Source organism: Arvicanthis niloticus, chromosome 2 (assembly GCF_011762505.2).
Source record: "Arvicanthis niloticus isolate mArvNil1 chromosome 2, mArvNil1.pat.X, whole genome shotgun sequence".
Classification (NCBI taxonomy): domain Eukaryota; kingdom Metazoa; phylum Chordata; class Mammalia; order Rodentia; family Muridae; genus Arvicanthis; species Arvicanthis niloticus.
In genome coordinates this window covers 63,288,653-63,309,004 of record NC_047659.1, presented here as the reverse complement: position 1 = coordinate 63,309,004, position 20,352 = coordinate 63,288,653, and the positions used below count along the sequence as shown (strand labels likewise).

At 35.1% G+C, this 20,352-nt stretch overlaps 2 protein-coding genes across 5 annotated transcripts; both read left to right on the top strand.

Annotated features, from left to right (window-relative positions):
- Positions 1–1,795: 1,795 nt before the first annotated feature.
- On the top strand, positions 1,796–11,303 carry LOC117704069 (olfactory receptor 4C3D-like). The gene is made up of 2 exons (XM_034496046.2): positions 1,796–1,863; positions 4,088–11,303. Exon 2 carries the CDS (start codon positions 4,141–4,143, stop codon positions 5,056–5,058), a length of 918 nt encoding a protein of 305 aa, XP_034351937.1. The 5' UTR covers positions 1,796–1,863; positions 4,088–4,140; the 3' UTR covers positions 5,059–11,303.
- Positions 11,304–14,507: 3,204 nt separating this feature from the next.
- Positions 14,508–19,509, top strand: LOC117703664 (olfactory receptor 4C15-like). 4 transcript variants are annotated; one of them, XM_076929122.1, is made up of 3 exons: positions 14,508–14,696; positions 15,070–15,215; positions 17,992–19,509. In XM_076929122.1, the coding sequence occupies exon 3, from the start codon at positions 18,249–18,251 to the stop codon at positions 19,245–19,247; it is 999 nt and encodes a 332-aa protein (XP_076785237.1). In that variant the 5' UTR covers positions 14,508–14,696; positions 15,070–15,215; positions 17,992–18,248; the 3' UTR covers positions 19,248–19,509. The 4 variants fall into 4 exon arrangements, with proteins under 4 accessions (XP_076785237.1, XP_034351328.2, XP_076785234.1 ...); XM_034495437.2 differs by having other exon boundaries at positions 14,508–15,215; positions 18,177–19,509; XM_076929119.1 differs by having other exon boundaries at positions 14,508–15,215.
- Positions 19,510–20,352: the final 843 nt, after the last annotated feature.

Here is a 20,352-nt window from a genome sequence, read left to right as displayed (position 1 = left end):
AAGTGGATGGATAAAAAATTTAAGTAAAAAACCAGGAGTCTCAATATACATCCATATATATATATATATATATATATATATATATATATATATATATATGAAAAATAAACAAGCTGGGAAAAATAAGGAAAACAACACCCTTTACTATAACCATAAAAATAATGTAAAATATGCTGTGGTAACTCTAACCAAGCAAGTGAAAAACGTGATGGAAAGATCTCCTATGCTCATGGATCTATAGGATTAACATAGCAAAAATAGTCTTCTTACCAAGAGTCATTCAACACAATTTCCATCAAAATTTCAACACAATTCTTTACAGATCTAGAAAGAACATTACTCAACTTCTTTTGAAAAAAAAACAAACACCAGAATAGATAAATAGATAAATCTGCCCAATAAAAGAACTTCTAGAGGTATAACCATTTCAGATTTCAAGCAATACTACAGAGCAATAGTAATAAAAAGTGCATGGTCGTGGCCTAAAACCAGACAGGTTGCGCTATGGAATTGAACACTCATGTTTAAACCTATATACACTGAAGAATAGATAAAGAAAATATGGTACATTTACAAGATCTAATACTGCTCATCTATTAAAAACAATGGCATCGTGTAATTTGCAGACAAACGAATAGAACTGGAAAAGACCGTTCAGAGTGAGGTAACCCAGACCCTGAAATGCAAACATGGTATGTACTCACTTATAAATGGATATCACCCATAAAGTAGAAGAGAGCTATGATTCTATTCATAGGCCCAAAGAAACTAAGTAACAAGGAAGGTTCAAGGAAGGGATGCTTATAGACAGGATCCTAGCATAACTGTTATTAAAGAGGCTTTACCAAGAAATTAATGGAAACTGATGCAAGCACCCACAGCCAAACATTAGGCAGTGCTTTGAGAATCTTATAAAAGAGGGAAAGAAAGGATTGTAGGAGCCAGAAGGATCAAGAACACCACAAGAAGATTTATAGAATCAAGTAACCTAGGCCTATAGAAACTCACTGAGACTAAACCATCAACCCAAAAGCATGCATGGGACAGACCTAGGCCCTCTGAACATAAGTAACAGTTGTACAGCATGTTCTTCATGTTGGACTCCCAACAGTAGGAACAAGTGTTGTCTCTAACTCTGTCGCCTGCCTCTGGACCCCTTCCTCTAACTGGGCTGCTTTGTCTAGCCTCAATAGAATATGGTTTAGTCTTACTGAAACTTGCTATGCCACCACAGGTTGATATCCATGGAAACTCTCCAGTCTTCTGAGGAGAAAGACAGGAGGGCTGGATGGCAGGATGGAAGGTAAGAGAGGAGACTGGGAGAAACAGGAGGGAGGGGAATCTGGGATTGGGGCATAGAGTAAATAAAGAAAGTAGTAAATAAGGAAACAGAAAAAATCAGAGAGATCACATAATACAAATGAAAGAGAAGAAATTGATTGCAATTCTATATCTTACTTTACATAAGTCTGAGAAAGTGAAATAAAACATACTAAAGCTGTAAATAATGTAATTATACCATAAATATATTGTATAGAATTTGTTGTTAATATAAAAGTGGCTTATATTATTACACAAAGCATAATAAATTATTTTCCTTTAATATGAAGTATTTTGCTTTAATAGTATGTTTAGGGCACATAAGTGGAAGAGAACTAATAGCATGTTATTAACTGATATAACAAAATAAAGTGGTGATTTCAATTCTCCTAATAGTAGAAGTGAGATATTCTCAGAGGAATCTGAGATGGTGACATATTGCAAATTCCCAAGTGCTTTTTGAAATCATTTCCCTTTTTGCTTCCTCCAACACAGTGAATCAGATTCAGAACCATTGTTCTTTGGAAGATGGTGTTAAGAAAGGTTAGTGCTGACTGTTGAGGTGAGGTGAGTTAATATTTAGAAAATTCTATGGAACTAAGTTAAGAACAAGCTATAGAGTAGAGATAATTTAATTTACGTGTTTAGCTCTGCTCTTAAGTACATGTTTGTGCTAGAGGGCAAGGATAAGTCACTCAATGCTGGATTTTTCCTATTGGCTAAATAGAAACAGTAACTTATACTAATGACCTGAATTTTCCAGTTTGCCAAATTATCTACATTTATGAAGGCAAGTTGGCTAAGTTTTCTTAGCTCTTAAACTTTTAAAAGCATAAATTTTTATGATCACACCAAAAAAAAAATATAGGAGATGAGAAAGGAATGATGGAACATTCAGAAAGGCATTGTAATGTCTTCAAAAAGTCTTTCTTATGTGGGAGTAACATATTGTTAAAGAAAAATGTTAAATAGAGGTGATTACATAGTCATGTTGCCTTGGTGTATTCAATTCTACATTTTTCTATGTAAAAAAATCTATGTAAGAACAATTTCATTACAAATATATGTTTAATAATATAGCACTGTGCTTATGTCTACCAAATAAAAGATTTTGAGTTTTTAATTCCTGAAGGCAGAAAGGGATGACTTCCTGAAAATGTATATAATGACTTGGCATCAATAAGGGATAGATGATATAATATGAAATCCATTTCCTGCTGGGGGTGGGGGGCTGTCATTGGAAAAGTGCTTAGGTCATTCTACATATGCTGCTGTGTGAGAGGTGAGTAAAAAAATGTAGTAATTGATTGAAGCTGTAGCTTCCAGAACTGGGTCTGAGAGAAGCCAAATCCAAGACCTTCTTTCTTGACAAAAGCCAAGAAAATCTTCTTGATAACATTCAGAAACTGATTGGAACTTTATGTTCCCAAATTCTAACTTTCTTGTCACTAGAAGCTAGTCATTTGTATTTCAACACAATGGGAAGCTCAAGTAAATTTTTTTAAGACTGAGCAGTGACAATACTATTTCTTAGTCTAGTATAAAAACCATTTGGAGGGCTTAGATGAGGACGAATGAAACCAACAGGTAGAGATTGTCTGTGTATATGTGGAGGAGAAGGGCTGCTGAGCAATAAAGTAGATAAGTATTTGTCTAATTGAAAAGAAATACAGTAATAACCCATAAAGAAACAATATTTCTACTAGAAAGTTATATTTAGCATTTGTGTTTAAATCATGTAATGAAGTCACCACTTTCATAAGTAATGACATTTCTATTCTTAATTGTCAATAGAAATTAAGTAGCTGATGCTGGCTGTGATCAGTAAAAACCATCCCTGTCATTATGGGGACATATCTCCCTATCATTTTCAGTTACTAATGTCAAGTATCTTAAATTTACAGCATATATTTAAAAGCCTTAGAGGTCAAATATACTTAACTTACATTTTTAAGGTAAAACTAGAGTTACAGTCTTCTAAGTGAAAGTAAACAGCTTGTTTAAATTATCTAAGGCTCATTTATTTTACTTATTAAATAAGAACAATAGTGCACAACTCCCTATTGATATAAAGATTATAGAACCTATCTCTTAATAAGCCCTCAAGCAAATGCTGAGTATCCTACCTGAGGTATTTACACATGAAATTTTCTCAATTAGTTGCAGTACATTCTTTCCTGGTAGGGGTTGTGATGATATTTATAAAAACTTTGGAGAAATTTTTGCTGTATTCTTTTTTCTCATATCCTATACTAAACAACATTTTGTACTTACATCACCCTTTCAATAGGACCATGACTTCATGATCTACACACCCCAACTGTTCTCTTATGTCTCTCCCACTCTTCCATAATTGATTCATCAGAGAGTGGTCAGAGCCATCTTACTAGAATCTCGAACAGAAGTAGGATTATATTGTTCTTTTTTGTAAAATGTTCTGGGGACTTAACTTGTCATCTAAAATGAAATCACACTTTTGAATGTGATCTATAAAACCCTGCAAGGTTAATAACTAATTGCCTTTGTTCACTAAACCTAGCCCCATAGTGTTATAGGTTACTGATACACTATTCCTTCCTTGGGAATTTCCCTGATGTTTTTTTTGTCTGGTGCTTTATCATAAGTGTATACTTAGCTCCATCTTACTCACTTTCAACTAAATATGTATTTCAAATCAGAGATGATTTCTTTTATTTCCCTACAGGAAGTAATGGTTTATTAAAATAAAGTAAATTTCTCATCAATTTTCTAATAATATTATTTCCAGGCTAACTTCTCACTTCAGAGCTCCCCAGCAGCATTCAGATAAAAGAAAACAGAATGAATGTTACTGAATTCATCCTCATGGGGCTGACGCAGAACCCTCGGCTGCAGAAAATTCTTCTTTTGATGCTTTTTATCACCTACATTGTCACTGTCACAGGAAACCTGCTCATTGTGGGGACAATAGTCTGTAGTCAGACTTTGAACTCCCCAATGTACTTTTTCTTGGCTTTTTTATCTCTGATAGATGCATGCTACTCATCTTCTATCATTCCTAAGATGCTGGCAGATTTGCTATCAGAGACAAAAACCATCTCATTTCATGGCTGCATGATGCAACTTTTTGTTGAACATTTCTTAGGAGCCTCAGAGATTGTCCTCCTTGTGGTCATGGCCTATGACCGCTATGTGGCCATCTGTAGACCTCTGCACTATGTGACAAGGATGAATCATCACAATTGCTGTGTCCTAGTGGGGGTATGTTGGATAATGGGTTTTTTCCACTCTTTTGGACAGATACTAGTTACTCTCTGGATTCCTTTCTGTGGCCCCAATGTCATGGACCATTTCTGCTGTGACATTTTCCCTTTACTACAATTGGCCTGTGCTGACACTTTCCTTCTTGGTCTTCTCATTGCTGCCAATGGTGGTGTAATCCCTGTGATCACCTTCTCAATGCTTTTGATGTCCTATGTGGTCATTCTCTTCTCATTGAGGACACATAGCCCTGCAGGGAGGAGAAAGGCCCTCTCTACCTGTAGCTCTCACATCACAGTTGTTGTCTTGTTCTTTGTGCCATGCATTTATACATATATGCGACCAGTGACAACTTTTCATATGGATAAAGCCATAGCAGTGTTTTACACTCTTGTCACTCCCATGTTAAATCCAATTATCTACACTGTAAGGAATGCAGAGGTTAAAAATGCCATTAGAATGATACTAAAAAGGAATTCAATCTTGGATAACAAATGATTTTAATATGAATATCTTACTTTGGTACTTTCCCACAAAATTGCCTCTTACTAATGAGAAGTAAAATTAAAGATCCTCAGTAGTGCACAAAATTAATATTATAAAAACTCTACATACATGTTTCTCTATATAGATATATCTATAATAAATTAATTTTTAAATTATGTACAATAAAATGTTAAATACTACTAGCTATAAAATAAAAATTGTACTATAAAAATTATACTAGTACACAATATCTTTATTTTGTGACCATTATTTAGTGAAATCAAGGTTACTAAAACAAACCACTGAGATATCCTGACAATCCATGCTGATACCTCAGCAACTACTTAAATATTAAAAATAGAGTGTAAAATATCAATATGATGAACTCATGAAAAATTCTTGTCCCTGTGGGATGTCATTCAATTTAAATTTATAAATTATTTCTAGAACTTTCTATTTACTGTTTAAATGATTCTATTCAATATTAACCAAGGAACTATGGCCAAATGGAGACTTTTTAGCATAAATTCTTTCCTAGTCTACTTAACTGTTTCTTCCAGCCTATTTTATGATTTTAATGGTTTTGTAGTTGAAATAAAATGTAGTTCAGAAAAGTGAAGTAATTAGATCAAGATAGTGAGAGTTGCTAGTCATAGTAACCCTTTTTTAGATTTAAATTAGATGTTTTTAAACATTTCAAAGGGTGTAAAATTCATATTTTCAGTCAGAAAATTCTTACTTTGTATATACTTCCTTTTTTCTTTTAGTTTGAGTCTGTACCTTGTTGATTCTCAAACTGTGCTGTCTCTGAGCATCTAAGGTGAAAAGAAGTCCAATTTGGGGGAAAGATAGTTGACAAAATCTCTTCTCTTGCTACATGTTTGCTCTATATGATTTCAAAATTGTATTGTGTTTCCTTTACCATTGGATAGAACTTGTATTTCCAAAATTCACTATATTTAGTTTTATATAAGCAATTTAAGTGTCAGTTTATGGTCATATAACCTTATAAAATTAGAATCTGATAATTATTTTAAACACAAAACTTGTATGTCAGCCTTGAGCCTAAATATCCCTTACACCAGAGCCAATAGTACTTTATTATATGATATTCTTGAAGATAAATTTTAAATTATGGCTTTATATACAATTTATCTCTTAACTATGTCCTAAACAGTATCACTTAGTTTTTGTTTTTAAGATTTATTTATTTTATATATGCGAGTACACAGTAGCTTTCTTCAGACACACCAGAAGGCAGCATCAGAACCCATTATAGATGGTTGTGAGCCACCATGTGGTTGCCTGGAATTGAACTCATGACCTCTGGAAGAGTAGTCAGTTCTCTTAACCACTGAACTATTTTTTCAGCACAACAGTGTCACTTCTTAAATTAAAAATCGTTAGTGGTGATTAAATGCAGGTGTTTTGAAAAGCACAAGAATCTACATGAAACAATTTTACATTTTTTGTTAGTAAAATGGTAAATTTTACTATGTGCACTTTTAAACATTTTTTATTATTAATAATTCTATTTGTTTACATTTCAAATGATAACCCCCTTCCCAGTTACTTCTATACAAACCCCCTCCCACATCTGCCCTTTCCCCTTTGCCTCTATGAGGGTACTCCCCCAAACAGTTCATGAAACAATTTCACTTTTAAAGAGTTGGTTTTATGTTCAGTTCACTGAATGTGGACTCCTCTTCAAAACTTTACATTAGGGGCTGGAGAGATTGCTTAGTGGTTAAGATTACTTGGTGGGGGAATAGAAGTTCTGGGTTCATTTTCAGCACCCACATGACAGCTTATGATCATATGAAACTCCAGTTCTAGAGGATCCATTACTCTCTTCTGCCACAAATTGGTAGTACACATATGGAGTGCTTATGTACATTTAAGAATAATAGATATAAAGTAAATAATTCTTAAAAACAAAATCTTCTTTAAAAGGTGTGTTACAATTTCAGCCATTAGAAAACAGGAATGATTATTTTGTAGTTAACTAAAGAGAAATGTTTTAATACTAAACAATGTAGCATGCTTACAAGATTCTGTTCTGAGTAACTATTGGAGCTTTTTATAAAAGCAGTCTGTTTTCATAGTTCACATATGTAGTCATAACCACCTATATTACCACCTTTTAACCACATACACCTCTTGTCCTCATGCTGTTAATACATGCTTTATGATGGAATCCATAGATTCTGTGATGTAACAATACTTAGACAGCATCATCAATACATTGACTTTATTGAGAAAGAAATATAATTCAGAAAAGAGTTGGCAAATTTTCTTCTTTTGCCATGTTTGTTCTCATTTCAAAATTGTATTGGTTTTTTGTTTTTAGCATTGAACAGAAATTGTGTTTCTAAAATTCATTATATTTAGTTCTATAGAAGCAATTTAAGTGTCAGCTACATGCATTGAATTGGAGAGACATGTTTATCTTTTTGGGTCCAGGTTATCTCATTTAGAATATCTTCTAGTTCCATGCATTTGGCTACAAATTTCATGATCTCACAGTTTTTAGTAGCAGAATGATATACCATTATATAAATGTACCACATTTTTGTTATATATTTTTTGGTTGGGGGACATTTAGATTGTTCCCAGTTTCTGATTATTATGAATAAAGCTGCTATGAACATAGTTGAGCAGGTTTTCTTGTGGTAGGATAAAATATCTTTTGGGTATATGTCCAAAAGTAGTATAGCTGGTTCTTGAGATAGGTTGATTTTCAATTTTCTGAGGAACTGCCACATTGATTTCCATCCTAGTTTGTGCACTCACCAGTAAGGGAGGGGTGTTCCTCTTGTCCTGTATCCATGACAGAATGAGCTGCCACTTTCGTTTTTGACCTTAGTCATTCTGACAGGTGTAAAATGGAGTCACAAAGAAAGTAGATTTTATTTGCATTTCCCTGATTTTAAGTGTTTTTCAGCCATTTGAATTTTCATTGTTGAGAATTCTCTTTAGATCTGATTCCCAGATATAAATTTGGATTGTTTGATTTGTTAATATATGCCTTCTTGAGTTCTTTATATATTTTGGATAATAGCCCTCTGTCAGATGTGAGGATGGTGAAAATCTTTAACCATTCTGTAGAGTGCTGTTTTGTTCTATTGACAGTGCCTTATAGAAGCTTATTTTTTTTTTACTTGAAATTTAAAATTCATCTTTAGAAACTTTTTTAAAAAATGTTTTTATTGTATATATTTACTTACATTTTAAATGTTATGCCCATTTCTGGTTTCCCCTCTGAAAACCCCCTATCACAGCCCCTACAACCGACCCCCTGCTACTATGAGGGTGCTCCCCCACCCACTCCTGCCTCAGTGCCTAGCATTTCCCTACACTGGGACATCAAGGCTTCACAGGAACAAGGACCTCTCCTCCCATTGATGCCAGATAAGGCAATCTTCTACTACATATGCCCCTGAAGCTGTAAGTCCCTCCATGTGTACTTTTGGGTTGATGGTTTAGTCCCTAGGAGCTCTGGGGGGTCTGGTTGATTGATATTGTTGTTCTTCTTATGAGATTGCAAACCCCTTCAGGTCCTTCAGTTCTTTCCCTAACTCCTCTATTGAGGACCCAGTGCTCAGTCCAATGGTTGACTGTGAGCATCCACATCTGTATTGGTCAGGCTCTGGCAGAGCCTCTCAGGAGATAGCTGTACCAGGTTCCTGTCAGCAAGCACTTCTTGGCATCCTCAATAGTGTCTGGGTTTGGTGTCTTTATATGGGATGGATCCCCAGTGAAGCAGTCTCTGGATGGCTTTTTCTTCAGTCTCTGCTCCACACTTTGTCCATGTATTTCCTATAGACAAAAACAATTCTGGGTTGGAAATTTTGGAGATGAGTGTAGACCAAATCCCAACTGGGGACCTTGTGTAACCTCTGGAAATGGTCTCTATAGGTTCTCTCTACACTTTGTTGGGCATTTCAGCTAAACTCATCTCCATTGGGTCCTGGAGCCTCTTGCTTTCCTGGGAGATGGGACTTTCTGGTGGTTATCTCCAGTTCCTCATTCCTCATTGCTATACACCTCTCTTCAATTTCCTGACCCTCTGTATATCACCCCCATCTACTCTCATACCTGATCCTGTCCCCCTTTTTACCCTCTCCCCTCTCTTCCTTCCAAAATATCCCCCAACCCCTATCTCCTGTGACTATTTTGTACCCCCTTGTAAGAAATACTGAAGCATTCATACTTTGGTCTTCCTTCTTCTTGAGCTTCATATGGTCTGTGAATTGTATCGTGGGTATTCCAACCTTATCCACTTATCAGTGAGTACATACCATTTATGTTCTTTTGTGATTGGGTTACCTCACTCTGGGTGATACTTTCTAGTTCCATTCATTTGCCTGTGAATTTTATGAAGTCATTGTTTTTAATAGTTGAGTAGTAGTCCATTGTGTAAATTTATAACATTTTTAGTATCTATTCCTCTGTTGAAGGACATCTGTGTTCTTCCCAGCTTCTGGCTATTATAAATAAGACTGCTATGAACATAGTAGAGCATATGTCCTTGTTATATGTTGGACCATATTTTTGTGTATATGCTCAGGAGTAGTATAGGTGGGTCCTCAGGTTGTACTATGTCCAATTTTCTGAGGAAACACCAGACTGATATCTAGAGTGGTTGTGCCAACTTGCAGTCCCACCATCAATGGAGGAATGTTCTTCTTACTCTACATACTGGCCAGCATCTGTTGTCAACTGAGTTTTTGATCTTAGCCATTCTTACTGGTATGAGATAGAGTCTCAGGGTCGTTTTGATTTGCATTTCCCTGATGACCAAGGATGTTGAACATTTCTTTAGGTGCTTCTTGGTCATTCGAGTTTTCTCATTTAAGAACTCTTTGTTTTGCTCTGTGCTCCATTTTTAAATAGGGTTATTTAGTTCTATGGAGTCTAACTTTTGAGTTTTTCATTAAACTGAAGTTTCTGTAAGGCAAAAGACACTGTCAGTAGGACAAAACAGCAACCAACAGATTACAAAAAGATCTTTTCCAATTCTACATCTAATAGAGGACTAATATGTAATATATACAAAGCTTCTTAATATGTTTTTTGTTCTTAGTGTCTGTGTTGTTGGTGTTTTGTTCAGGACGTTGTTTCCTATTCCAATGTGTTCAAGATTATTCCTCACTTTTTCTTCTATTAGGCTTAGTGTATCTATGTTTTCTGTTGAGGTCTATTGTCCACTTGAACTTGATTTTTGTGCAAAGGTGATAGATATGATCTATTTGCACTCTTCTACATGTGAGCATCCAGTTGGATCAGCACCATTTGTTGAAGATGTTTTTTTTTCCCATTGTGTATTTCTGGCTTCTTTATATATAAAAAAAATCATGTGTCTATGTATATATTGATGTTATGTTAGGGGGTCTTTGATTCAATTCCATTGATCAACCAGTCTATTTTATGCAAATACTATGTATATAATATGTTGTGTAGCTTGCAGTTCTTGTGGGACTCCTATGAGTGGGAGCAGGGGTGTGCCTGACTCTTTGAATCCATGTGTCTTTGCCTTCTTTGAAGACCCTTCTCTTCCCACTGGATTACCTTGTCTACTCTTAATACAGTGTAAGATTCCTAGTCTTATTGGAACTTGTTACACCATGTTTGATTGTTACCTCTGTAAGACCTGCCCATTTCTGAAGGGAAATAGAGGAGGAGTAGACTAAGAGGGAGGGAACTAAGAGGGGGTGAGGGATTGTAAGGGGAGAAGGAAGGGTAAAACTTCTGTGTGGATGTAATATATGAAAGAATAATAGATTGACAGATGATAGATAATTAAATAATCCCTTTTGATATTATGCTACACACATACATTGATGTCTAGTCCAATTGTCATCAGAGAGGCTTCATCCAGCAACTGATGGACACAGTTGTAGAGACCCACAGACAAACAGTAGGTGGAGCCAGGGTAAACCTGCAGAAGATGGGGAGGGCGAATTATAGGAGCCAGAGGCATCAAGGACATTATGAAGACAAGGGCCATAGAAATAAGTAAGCAGGGCTTATAGGGGCTTACAGAAACTGAAGCAACAAACATGGGTCCTAGATGAGTCTTGTGTAGGTTGGTGTTCTGTGGAACCACCAAGAATGGTAGCAGGGTTTGTCCTTGACTATTTTGCCTGTGCTTGAGACCATTTTCCTCCTATGTATTGCCATATCCAGTTGTGATATGGGAGGTTTTGCCCTGTTTTACTGTATCTTGTTTGGCCATGTTAGATAACTATTTCTTGGAGACTTGTTTTTTTTTTTTTTTTTTTTTTTTTTTTTTTTTTTTTTTTTTTTTTTTTTTTTTTTTTTTTTTTTTTTTTAAGATTTTCCTCTTTTCCTTTGAAAAGAAATGGAGGAATTGATCTAGGGTAGACTGAGGGAAGGCACTGGGAGGAGTGGAGAGAGGGGAACTGTGGTCATGATGTAATAAATGAGAGAAAAATAAAAGTTTAAAAATACAAACCAGTAAGGTACATGCTAAGTGGATAAGACTCTTCATTTTGTTTAAAAATAACTGTAATAAATAATGAATGTTACAAAATTTCAAGTGTTTGTTTGTTTCTTTTAGTAGATAATTCCAATATACCTAACAATGAATGACAGCATAAATGGACCATGACATAGCAACTAGAAATGAGAAAAATCTGAGAATAAGGGTATTGACCCATGATTCAGGAGGCTTGGCCTTTATTTTTGTCTTGGCAGATGATGTTCGTAATCTGATTTAGTTTTTTGTGTTGCAATGTGGTAATCCCAGCATTTCCTTTCTTATGTATATTGAATATAAGTGGCTAAAATGAATTTTATAACTAAAAATATAATTCAAGAATTTGAGAACTTTCATTATAATGATGATAATATAATTCAATAATTAGTATGAGAAATAACTGGTGCAAAAAACTGTGAATTGTATTTGGTATAATCTGCTGTTTTAGTAATAGAGGTCAGAACTAAAACTCATTATGTCTGAAAATATTTCAATATAACAATAAAGTATGGGTAGGTAAGTAGAATACCAGAAAGAGAAATACTAATTCACAGAGTAACCACCTAAATGTTTGTTTAAAATACTTATTTCAAGACTCCTCATGAATATTCTTAGTTCATTTTGTCATTAAATATTAAAGTTTATTTATTTATTTATTATTTGATTGGTTATTTTATTTATTTATATTTCAAATATTATCCCCTTTCCCGGTTACCCCTCTGCAACACCTCCATCACATCCTCTCTTCTCTTGGCCTCTATGAGGGTGCTCTCCCACCTAACCACCCATTCCTTTCTCACTACTCTAGCATACCCTTATGCTGGGTTATCAAGCCTCCACAGAATCAAGGGCCTCCCTTCCCATTGATGCCAGATAAGGCAGTCCTCTGCTGTATATGTAGCTGAAGCCATGGGTCCCTCCATGTAAACTCTTTGCTTGATGGTTTAGTCCCTGGAAGCTCTAGATGTTCCAGTTAGTTGATATTGTTCTTCCTATAGGGTTGCAATCTCCTTCAGCTTCTCCAGTCCTTCCCCTAACCCTTCCATTAGGGTCCTTGTGCTTATTCAGATGGTTGGCTGTGGGTATCTACATCTGTATTGGTCAGGTGTTGGCAGAGCCTTTCAGGGGACAGCTATACCAGACTCCTTTCAGCAAACACTGCTTGGAATCAGCAATAGTGTCAAAGGTTTGATGTTTGCAGATGGGATAGATCCCTTGGTGGGGCAGTCTCTGGATGGCCTTTCCTTCAGTCTCTGCTCCATTTTGTCCCTGCACTTTATTTAGATAGGAACAATTCTGGATTAAACTTTTTGAGATGAGTGAGTGGCCCTATCCCTCAACTGGAGGCAGTGCCTATCTACTGGAAATGGTCTCTATAGGTTCTATCTTCTCTTTTTTGGGTACTTAAGCTAATGTCATCCCCATTGGGTCCTGGGAACCTCTTGCTTTCCTGGTATCTGGGACTTTCTAGTGGCTACCCCCAGCTATACTACTTCTGGGTATATACCCAAAAGATGCTCCAACATAGAACAAGGACACATGCCTGCTCCATTATGTTCATAGAAGCCTTATTTATAATAGCCAAAAGCTGGAAACAACTCAGATGTTCCTCAATGGAAGAATGGATACAGAAAATGTGGTGCATTTACATAATGGAACACTACTCAGCTATTAAAAACAATGACTTCATGAAATTTGCAGGCAAATGGGTGGAACTATAAAATATCATTTTTGAGTGAGGTAACCCAGACACAAAAGAACACACATGGTAAGTACTCACTGATGAATGAATAGTAGCCCAAAAGCTTAGAATACCCATGATGCAACTCACAGACTATATGAAGCTTAAGAAGAAGAAAGACCAATGTGTGGATGATTTAATGCTACTTAGAAAGTGGAACAAATTAATCATGGAAGGCAGAGGAAGGGGGGGATCTGAGAGGGTAAGAGGAGGGGGAGGGAAATGGTGGGGGTAGGATCAGGTATGGGAAGAGACAGGTGAGATGTACTGAGGGTCAGGAAGTTGAGAAGAAATATGTAGCAGTGAGAGATGGGCAACTAGGGGTAGCCAATCTTAACATTTATTAGTAGTTGACTGCTTTGGTTGGGTTTTTTCTGTTTATTTTGTTTTTTGTTTGTTTGGTTGGTTTGTTGGTTGGTTGGTTTTGCATGGTGATTCATAGTATTCAGGATGCAAGAAAAATAATTAAATACAAATGCTGTAGAAGTTTTCTTGTATTCAGAGATATACTGTTTTTAACGTCAGCATTTAGTAGGAATTGAACACTCAGTTTAATCCAATAGGTTATAGAAACAAGGATGCTTCTGGGAATCACCTCAATTCTGCCTTTCTATAAGGTCTGAAAACTAAGTAAAATAAAATATTTGTTAATGAGCAAATCGGATATTTTTTTTGGTGTGGTCTGTTCTGAATTATTCCAGTGAGATAAGCACATATTTCTTCTTATTTTTTAGGACCAGTGCTATATAACTCTAACATGACACTAATCAACTCTATTTAAATAGCAATAAATTAATTGCCAAATTTTCAAATTTAGTGTTAAAGCCAATAAAAATCTCTAAAATTTTTTGAAATTAAAACATATTTTGACCACCTGGCAAATATTTCCACGTGTAAACATAAATTTACATTTTTAATAAGCATTCAGCTGTTCAAGAAATTTGTGTTTCTTTTGGATGGACATAACCTTATCTCAGAACTCAGTTTAAAATTGAAAGCAGAGGTTTAAGGAAAAGAACAAGACATCTTTCAAATCTTTGGGGACATAGATATTTATAAACCAGTGAAGAAGAAACACCAGTCAAATTTATGTTATGGATAATCATGATGATGGAAAGTTTCCAAGTCCTGGGCTGGGTGTGGCTATGTGTTCTCAAATCCCATGGAAAACTCTTAAATACCAGTTGTACATCAAGAAGGAAAGTTTTGCTTCTCTTGTTTCTCCTTGATACTACACTTCAGACAACATATGAGGGGCACTGGCTTGCTGAAGATGCCCCTCCTCTTTGCCCAAGATAAGAAGAAATTTAAGAGGAAGCCTTAGAGGCTGACCAGACACTGAGTAGACCTACTCCATATAAAATAATAGAGTGTCATCACTGGACAGTTAGGAAATTGCCTGACAGAGTGAGGCTTATAATTTTTTTATTCCATTTTAGAGGAGACTTTTAATTAGACTGCAGGACATAAACTTTGGCTGCTATGATCAGTGATGAAAGAAGTAAAACAACACACGTGAAACCATACAGCAGGGCTTGATGCATAATAAACATCCAAGAAAAACTGAAGCCACTTTAAAATAATTAAAATTTTGAAGTGGGGAGGAAAGCAGTCATTCTTAAAGGTTTAATACAAATATATATTATATATTATAGTTAAATTTTATTTACAAATTAAACAATAAGAAGCTATACTGCTATAATCACCTATTTTATTTTACCTTACCAATAGAATTATTTAAAAACATATTTCTCTTCTCTATTACGTCTTCATTTTTAAGATTAAAGAGTGAATTTTTAGAGAGTATCTATGGAATCCTCATGTAGAATCATGGATTTCTCTCATCTTTGTATATAATAATGTACAACATGATATTTGCCATGTGAAGAACCACACACCAGTGACTACACAGAAATGGATATTAAGGTAAGAGGAATGACATATGTCCCAGAGTGGAGTATTCCAAGTCAAATGTGTCTGCGTAGTCTCCCTAAGAGTGTTTAAAGTTTGTGAATAATGCTAGGTTCCTGCCTTAGAATGCTCAGGAAGATGGGACATCTGAAGCCTTGCACTATGTTGAGTCTAGTCATGGCTTAGTGTCTCCCTTAAAACAGATGAACTAGCAAGACCATAGGAGAGGCAGCAGGCATCCTCTGGAATGAACAGCAGTGGAAACAAAGAAATGTTATCACAGCCATTCTTTTTAGAGACAGTATGATTATGAAAATAGAAGAAGTGTTTGGGGCAATCATTAGACCATCTGTGAAAGCCAAGAGAAGGAACTGAAGTTGGAAAAGGACATGTTTCCCAGATAGTTATATAAAGGAATTTCTTACCTGGATGGATGAAAAATAAGTGTTTAACTTACATGAACATATTTCTATGCTTACTTTAGATAATTCCCACATTTGTTAGTATCCGTACTGCACCATCTTCCATTATTTGATTTCCTATCTCACTTCACATTTATAAGTTTTTAGGGCTGAGTTTTAAACATGTTTATGCATTCAGAATAGTAGCTCATATTTTTTTTTATAAAATAATTAAATGAATGAACCATTTTTGTTGCAATTTTAAGAGTTATAATTGAACTTTGCATAATTTTAAAGGACATACTTTATTATTATATTAATACATTTTTACTTTTAATGTAATACTTAAAATCATGCTGACATTAATAGTTTCTATTATTAATGCACATTTTGTAAAGTGTGGTTTCATAACTGTTTATTGTACTTTTAAACTGTCTCTAAGCTTGATATGTGGTAGTCTGTATTTTTTGCATTTTATGTAGAGGATATAGAATCCTTACTTTGTTTATTGACAATGGTTACCACATGAGCACACTGGCATTGCTAGGTGTTTGATAGTGGAAAGTAAACATTTATTAAAATTAGCTTTTATTTTGAATAAGTTTAAATTATGCAAACTTGCAAAGGGAATAGGTGATAAGAATTATTCAATTAATGTAAGTTGTTTCTTCTTTTTTTTTTTTACTTCTTTCACTTAATTTGATTTTCTTGATTCAGTGAAGCTGTCTGGAACTTTCTGAGGGCAGTGTCATTCATTTTTATATGGGTAAAGAGAGAGATGTTTAAATTATTGTTAGTAATAATGCTGATTTAGTAAGGATGTCTTCACCTCTCAGTAAGAAAACTTCTCTGTGCAAAAGACAGACATCATTGCAGAAAAACACAACCAATCAAAATGCAGTATTATGGATCCCAATCTGGATGAATTCATCTATAAAACACGCACATGGTAATGGTACCAAAACATTTCTGAGGAGTGGGTGGAAAAATTATAAGAGCCATAGATCGGAGAGATTGTTGTGAGATTGTGTCTCTTAGTAGTTTCTGATTTTCATCCATAAAATTTTCAATATAATTGCCTAAACTTGAGTTGAACAAGGATGATCATCGATTGTGATCGATGATCACAATCGATCATACCAAGTGAACAGAGAAAAGTTCACAAGGCCCCAATCCTACACAGGAACTACAGACAACTAAAGAATATTGAGAATATTGAGGGGGGAAAACACAAAATGGTTACCCAACACAAAATAGCTTCTAATACCAAATGCTCAGCCGTAAAATCATATACAAGTAGCATTGCCCAGATTGAAAAAGCTGTGTGTGTGTTTGTATGTGTGTTTGTGTCTATGTGTTCTTGTACATGTTCTTGTATTTATGAAATCATAGTGGCCATGATTTGAAAGATAGTAAGGAGTAGTATAGGGAGTGTGTAGAAGAAAATTAAGGAAGAAATATAATTACATTTTAATCTAAAAAAAAATGTGTAATGGATTTTAAAATATATGTATTTCATCACTGTGACTGGCCAAATTCTTTTTAAAACCCTTTTAAACATAGAAAAATACTGGTAAAATTTAAATCGTCATTGGTAAAGCTGAAATTAGGACTAAAATGTCATCCTTCTTATTGTGGGGTATGTGCTCATCTCTCACACTGTCTTCTAATATTCTGACTGCATTGATAATATAACTTTTTCATACCCTTAAGAAACAATTGAAATATGTTTTTTTTAATCAGTTTCATCCTCAGAAATGTCAATGAATATTTAAGAGTATTTAGAACCGTAAGTAACCTGCTGTAAGCCTTAGGATAAAAAGCAAATCTTGTGTTGGGCATGCCAGCAGGAGTCACCAGCTGATCTTCTGACATTTTACCTCATTCTCATTCCAGGTTTAGTTCTACTCATGCCCTGAGTCATTTATTGTCATACAGTTTTCTAGGATAACTATTGGTTGATGCAATGCTTGTTTAAAGTTTGTTTTATTTTCCTGTTTCTTAGGTGGTAGTTTTATAAGCAGTTTTGGAATTTATAGTACAGACACCTAGAAGAAAAATAAATCAGGATCTGAGGACAGAAAGTAATGCTCAGTTGGTATATTTGGTAGTTATATTAATAGTTAGATAATATCTGCTGACTGCAAGTAGAATTCATCAACTGGGATTATTTTTAAATATTTTAAATAGTATTCTTTTGTTTACCTATTTTTACCAAACAAGTATGAGCATGTACTTATATTCACAAGCGTGTGTTTCTTGACTGATATATGTAAGGAGAACTTATTAATTCTTTTCATCTGTGTGCACAAGTAGAAACCAATAGAAAACATCCTGTGGATAAGGCATGTTACTAGAGTAACAGATAACAGCCTTGTTATAATTTCAAGTCTGACAGGTCACATAATCTTAGGAGTTGAGCAGATACCTTATGCCTGGACATTCCTTCTTCACAACATGGAACTGTTTTCTTTGCCATGTCCAGAGAGCTCTGCTTTTTAAGATTTACATAATTTTTCTATGTCTCAATTTGACTTATCTTCAACTATTAATCTGACAATTTCCTAAATTAAAGCACTGAAAGCACTTTGGAACTGGCCTTAATAAATTATTGATGACTACAGGACTATAAAGTGGATTGAAGCAAATGCTTATCATCATTGCCACATTATACGTTCTCTATTGGACAGTCACCTTTTCTTTGGAAACCATGCACAACCAGAGTTTTATAACTGAATTTGTCTTCCTGGGACTTTCCCAGAACCCAAATCTTCAAAAACTAATATTTATTATATGTCTAGTTGTCTACATTGCAACTATTGGGGGCAACATGATGATTGTGGTGACTGTTATCTGTAGCCCTGCACTCCTGGGCTCTCCCATGTATTTCTTTCTGGCTTTCTTGTCTTTACTGGATGCAAGTTTCTCCTCTGCCATGACACCCAAGATGATTGTTGATTCTCTCTACAAGAGAAAAACCATCTCCTTTGAAGGATGCATGATACAACTTTTTGTTGAACACTTCTTTGGTGGGGCCGAGATGATTCTTCTGACAGCCATGGCCTATGACCGCTATGTGGCCATTTGTAAGCCCTTACACTACTCTTCCATCATGACCAGGAAGCTCTGTGGTACTCTGGTGGGAGTGGCCTGGGCAGGAGGATTCTTACATTCTACTGTACAAATTATCTTCACTTTGCAGCTACCATTTTGTGGACCCAATGTCATTAATCACTTCATGTGTGACTTATTTCCATTACTGGAGCTTGCTTGTACTGACACTCACATCTTTGGCCTTTTTGTGGTTGCCAACAGTGGGTTGATCTGTATCATAGTCTTTGTTCTGTTGCTTGTCTCATATGTTTTTATCTTGCTGTTTTTGAGATCCCAGAGTTCTGAGGGGCGATGGAAAGCTCTGTCTACTTGTGGGTCCCATGTTGCTGTTGTGGTCTTGTTCTTTGTCCCATGTATATTTATATATGCAAGGCCTCACAGTGCTTTCTCCTTTGACAAAATGGTAGCATTATTTTATACCATGCTATCCCCCTTGCTTAATCCTATCATTTATACTTTTAGGAATAAGGATATGAAAAATGCCATAAGGAAATTGTGGAAGAAATTAGTAATAGTTTCAGTTGAAAGGTAAAAAGAAGTTACATTTTATCAAAACTAATATAAAGAATAAAAAGAGACAAAATTGTTGCAGACAAAAACTATAGTGTATTATTACCTATAATGAGTTGATGCAATTCTCAAAAACCGGCATTATTTTGGGGGTTTGAAAATGTTGCTTTTTTTTTTATAGTGGGCATGTCCTCTCAGTTGGAAACAATATGTATGTATAGATTAAAAAGAATTGAGTTCTATATTTCCTTAGAATCTATTAATAAAAAGAATGCGATCCAAAATTTCAATTGTAATATTGGCTATTAATTTCATGCTTTCAAAAATTCTGAAAGAAACTCATTCTATCAAAGATATTTATATGAAAATTTGTTTAACCTATATATTGAGAAAGAAATATCAATTTATAATATTGACTTCAGTAACTGCTAGAGTTTAGGATTCACAGAAGGAAAATTTTCACAGAAAAACTGTTGGTTCCTGTCTAGTGTTATTCTATTGTTTCACTGGACTTCTCTCCAGTTTGCTATAGAATCTGAATCACTTATTTATATCTTGAGAGTTAATGATTGGCTGGCCCATTCTAACCTACACATTTTCTTCTTGGGTTAAGTGCCACTTTATGCCAGTAAGCCTGGGGAAGGAGACAGAAGGGGCTAATAAGTATTTGTCAATATGTATTGTCTAAGAAAATGACACAAAAGAATTCTAGAGACTACATGGAATTATCCAACCTGACTATTCATTCTCACTTCATGGGATGGTACCAGTACATGATAATACTAATGAGGTCAAAAACCTAAGGCCAGATATGTAATGAAACCTATCAGAAGTAAAATACTAGTGTCTGGCCAAATGTACATTAATGTGATCTCTAATAACCCAAGGACCAGTGCGTAGATCAACCCTCATAAGAAAAGCCATTTTTTGCAGTCTATGGTAATTAACAGAAAGACTCACAGCTGGACAGAATACAAACAGTAACAAGCTTTGTAGCAAACCTCTGTCCTCAAGGTTCAAGCATTTATGTGGAAACAGAGACATATTTTAAGAACCAGAAGTAGAGGATGAATTTATGGAAATAAAAATTTTCTGATAGAACAGGGCAGATACACATACAAACTCAG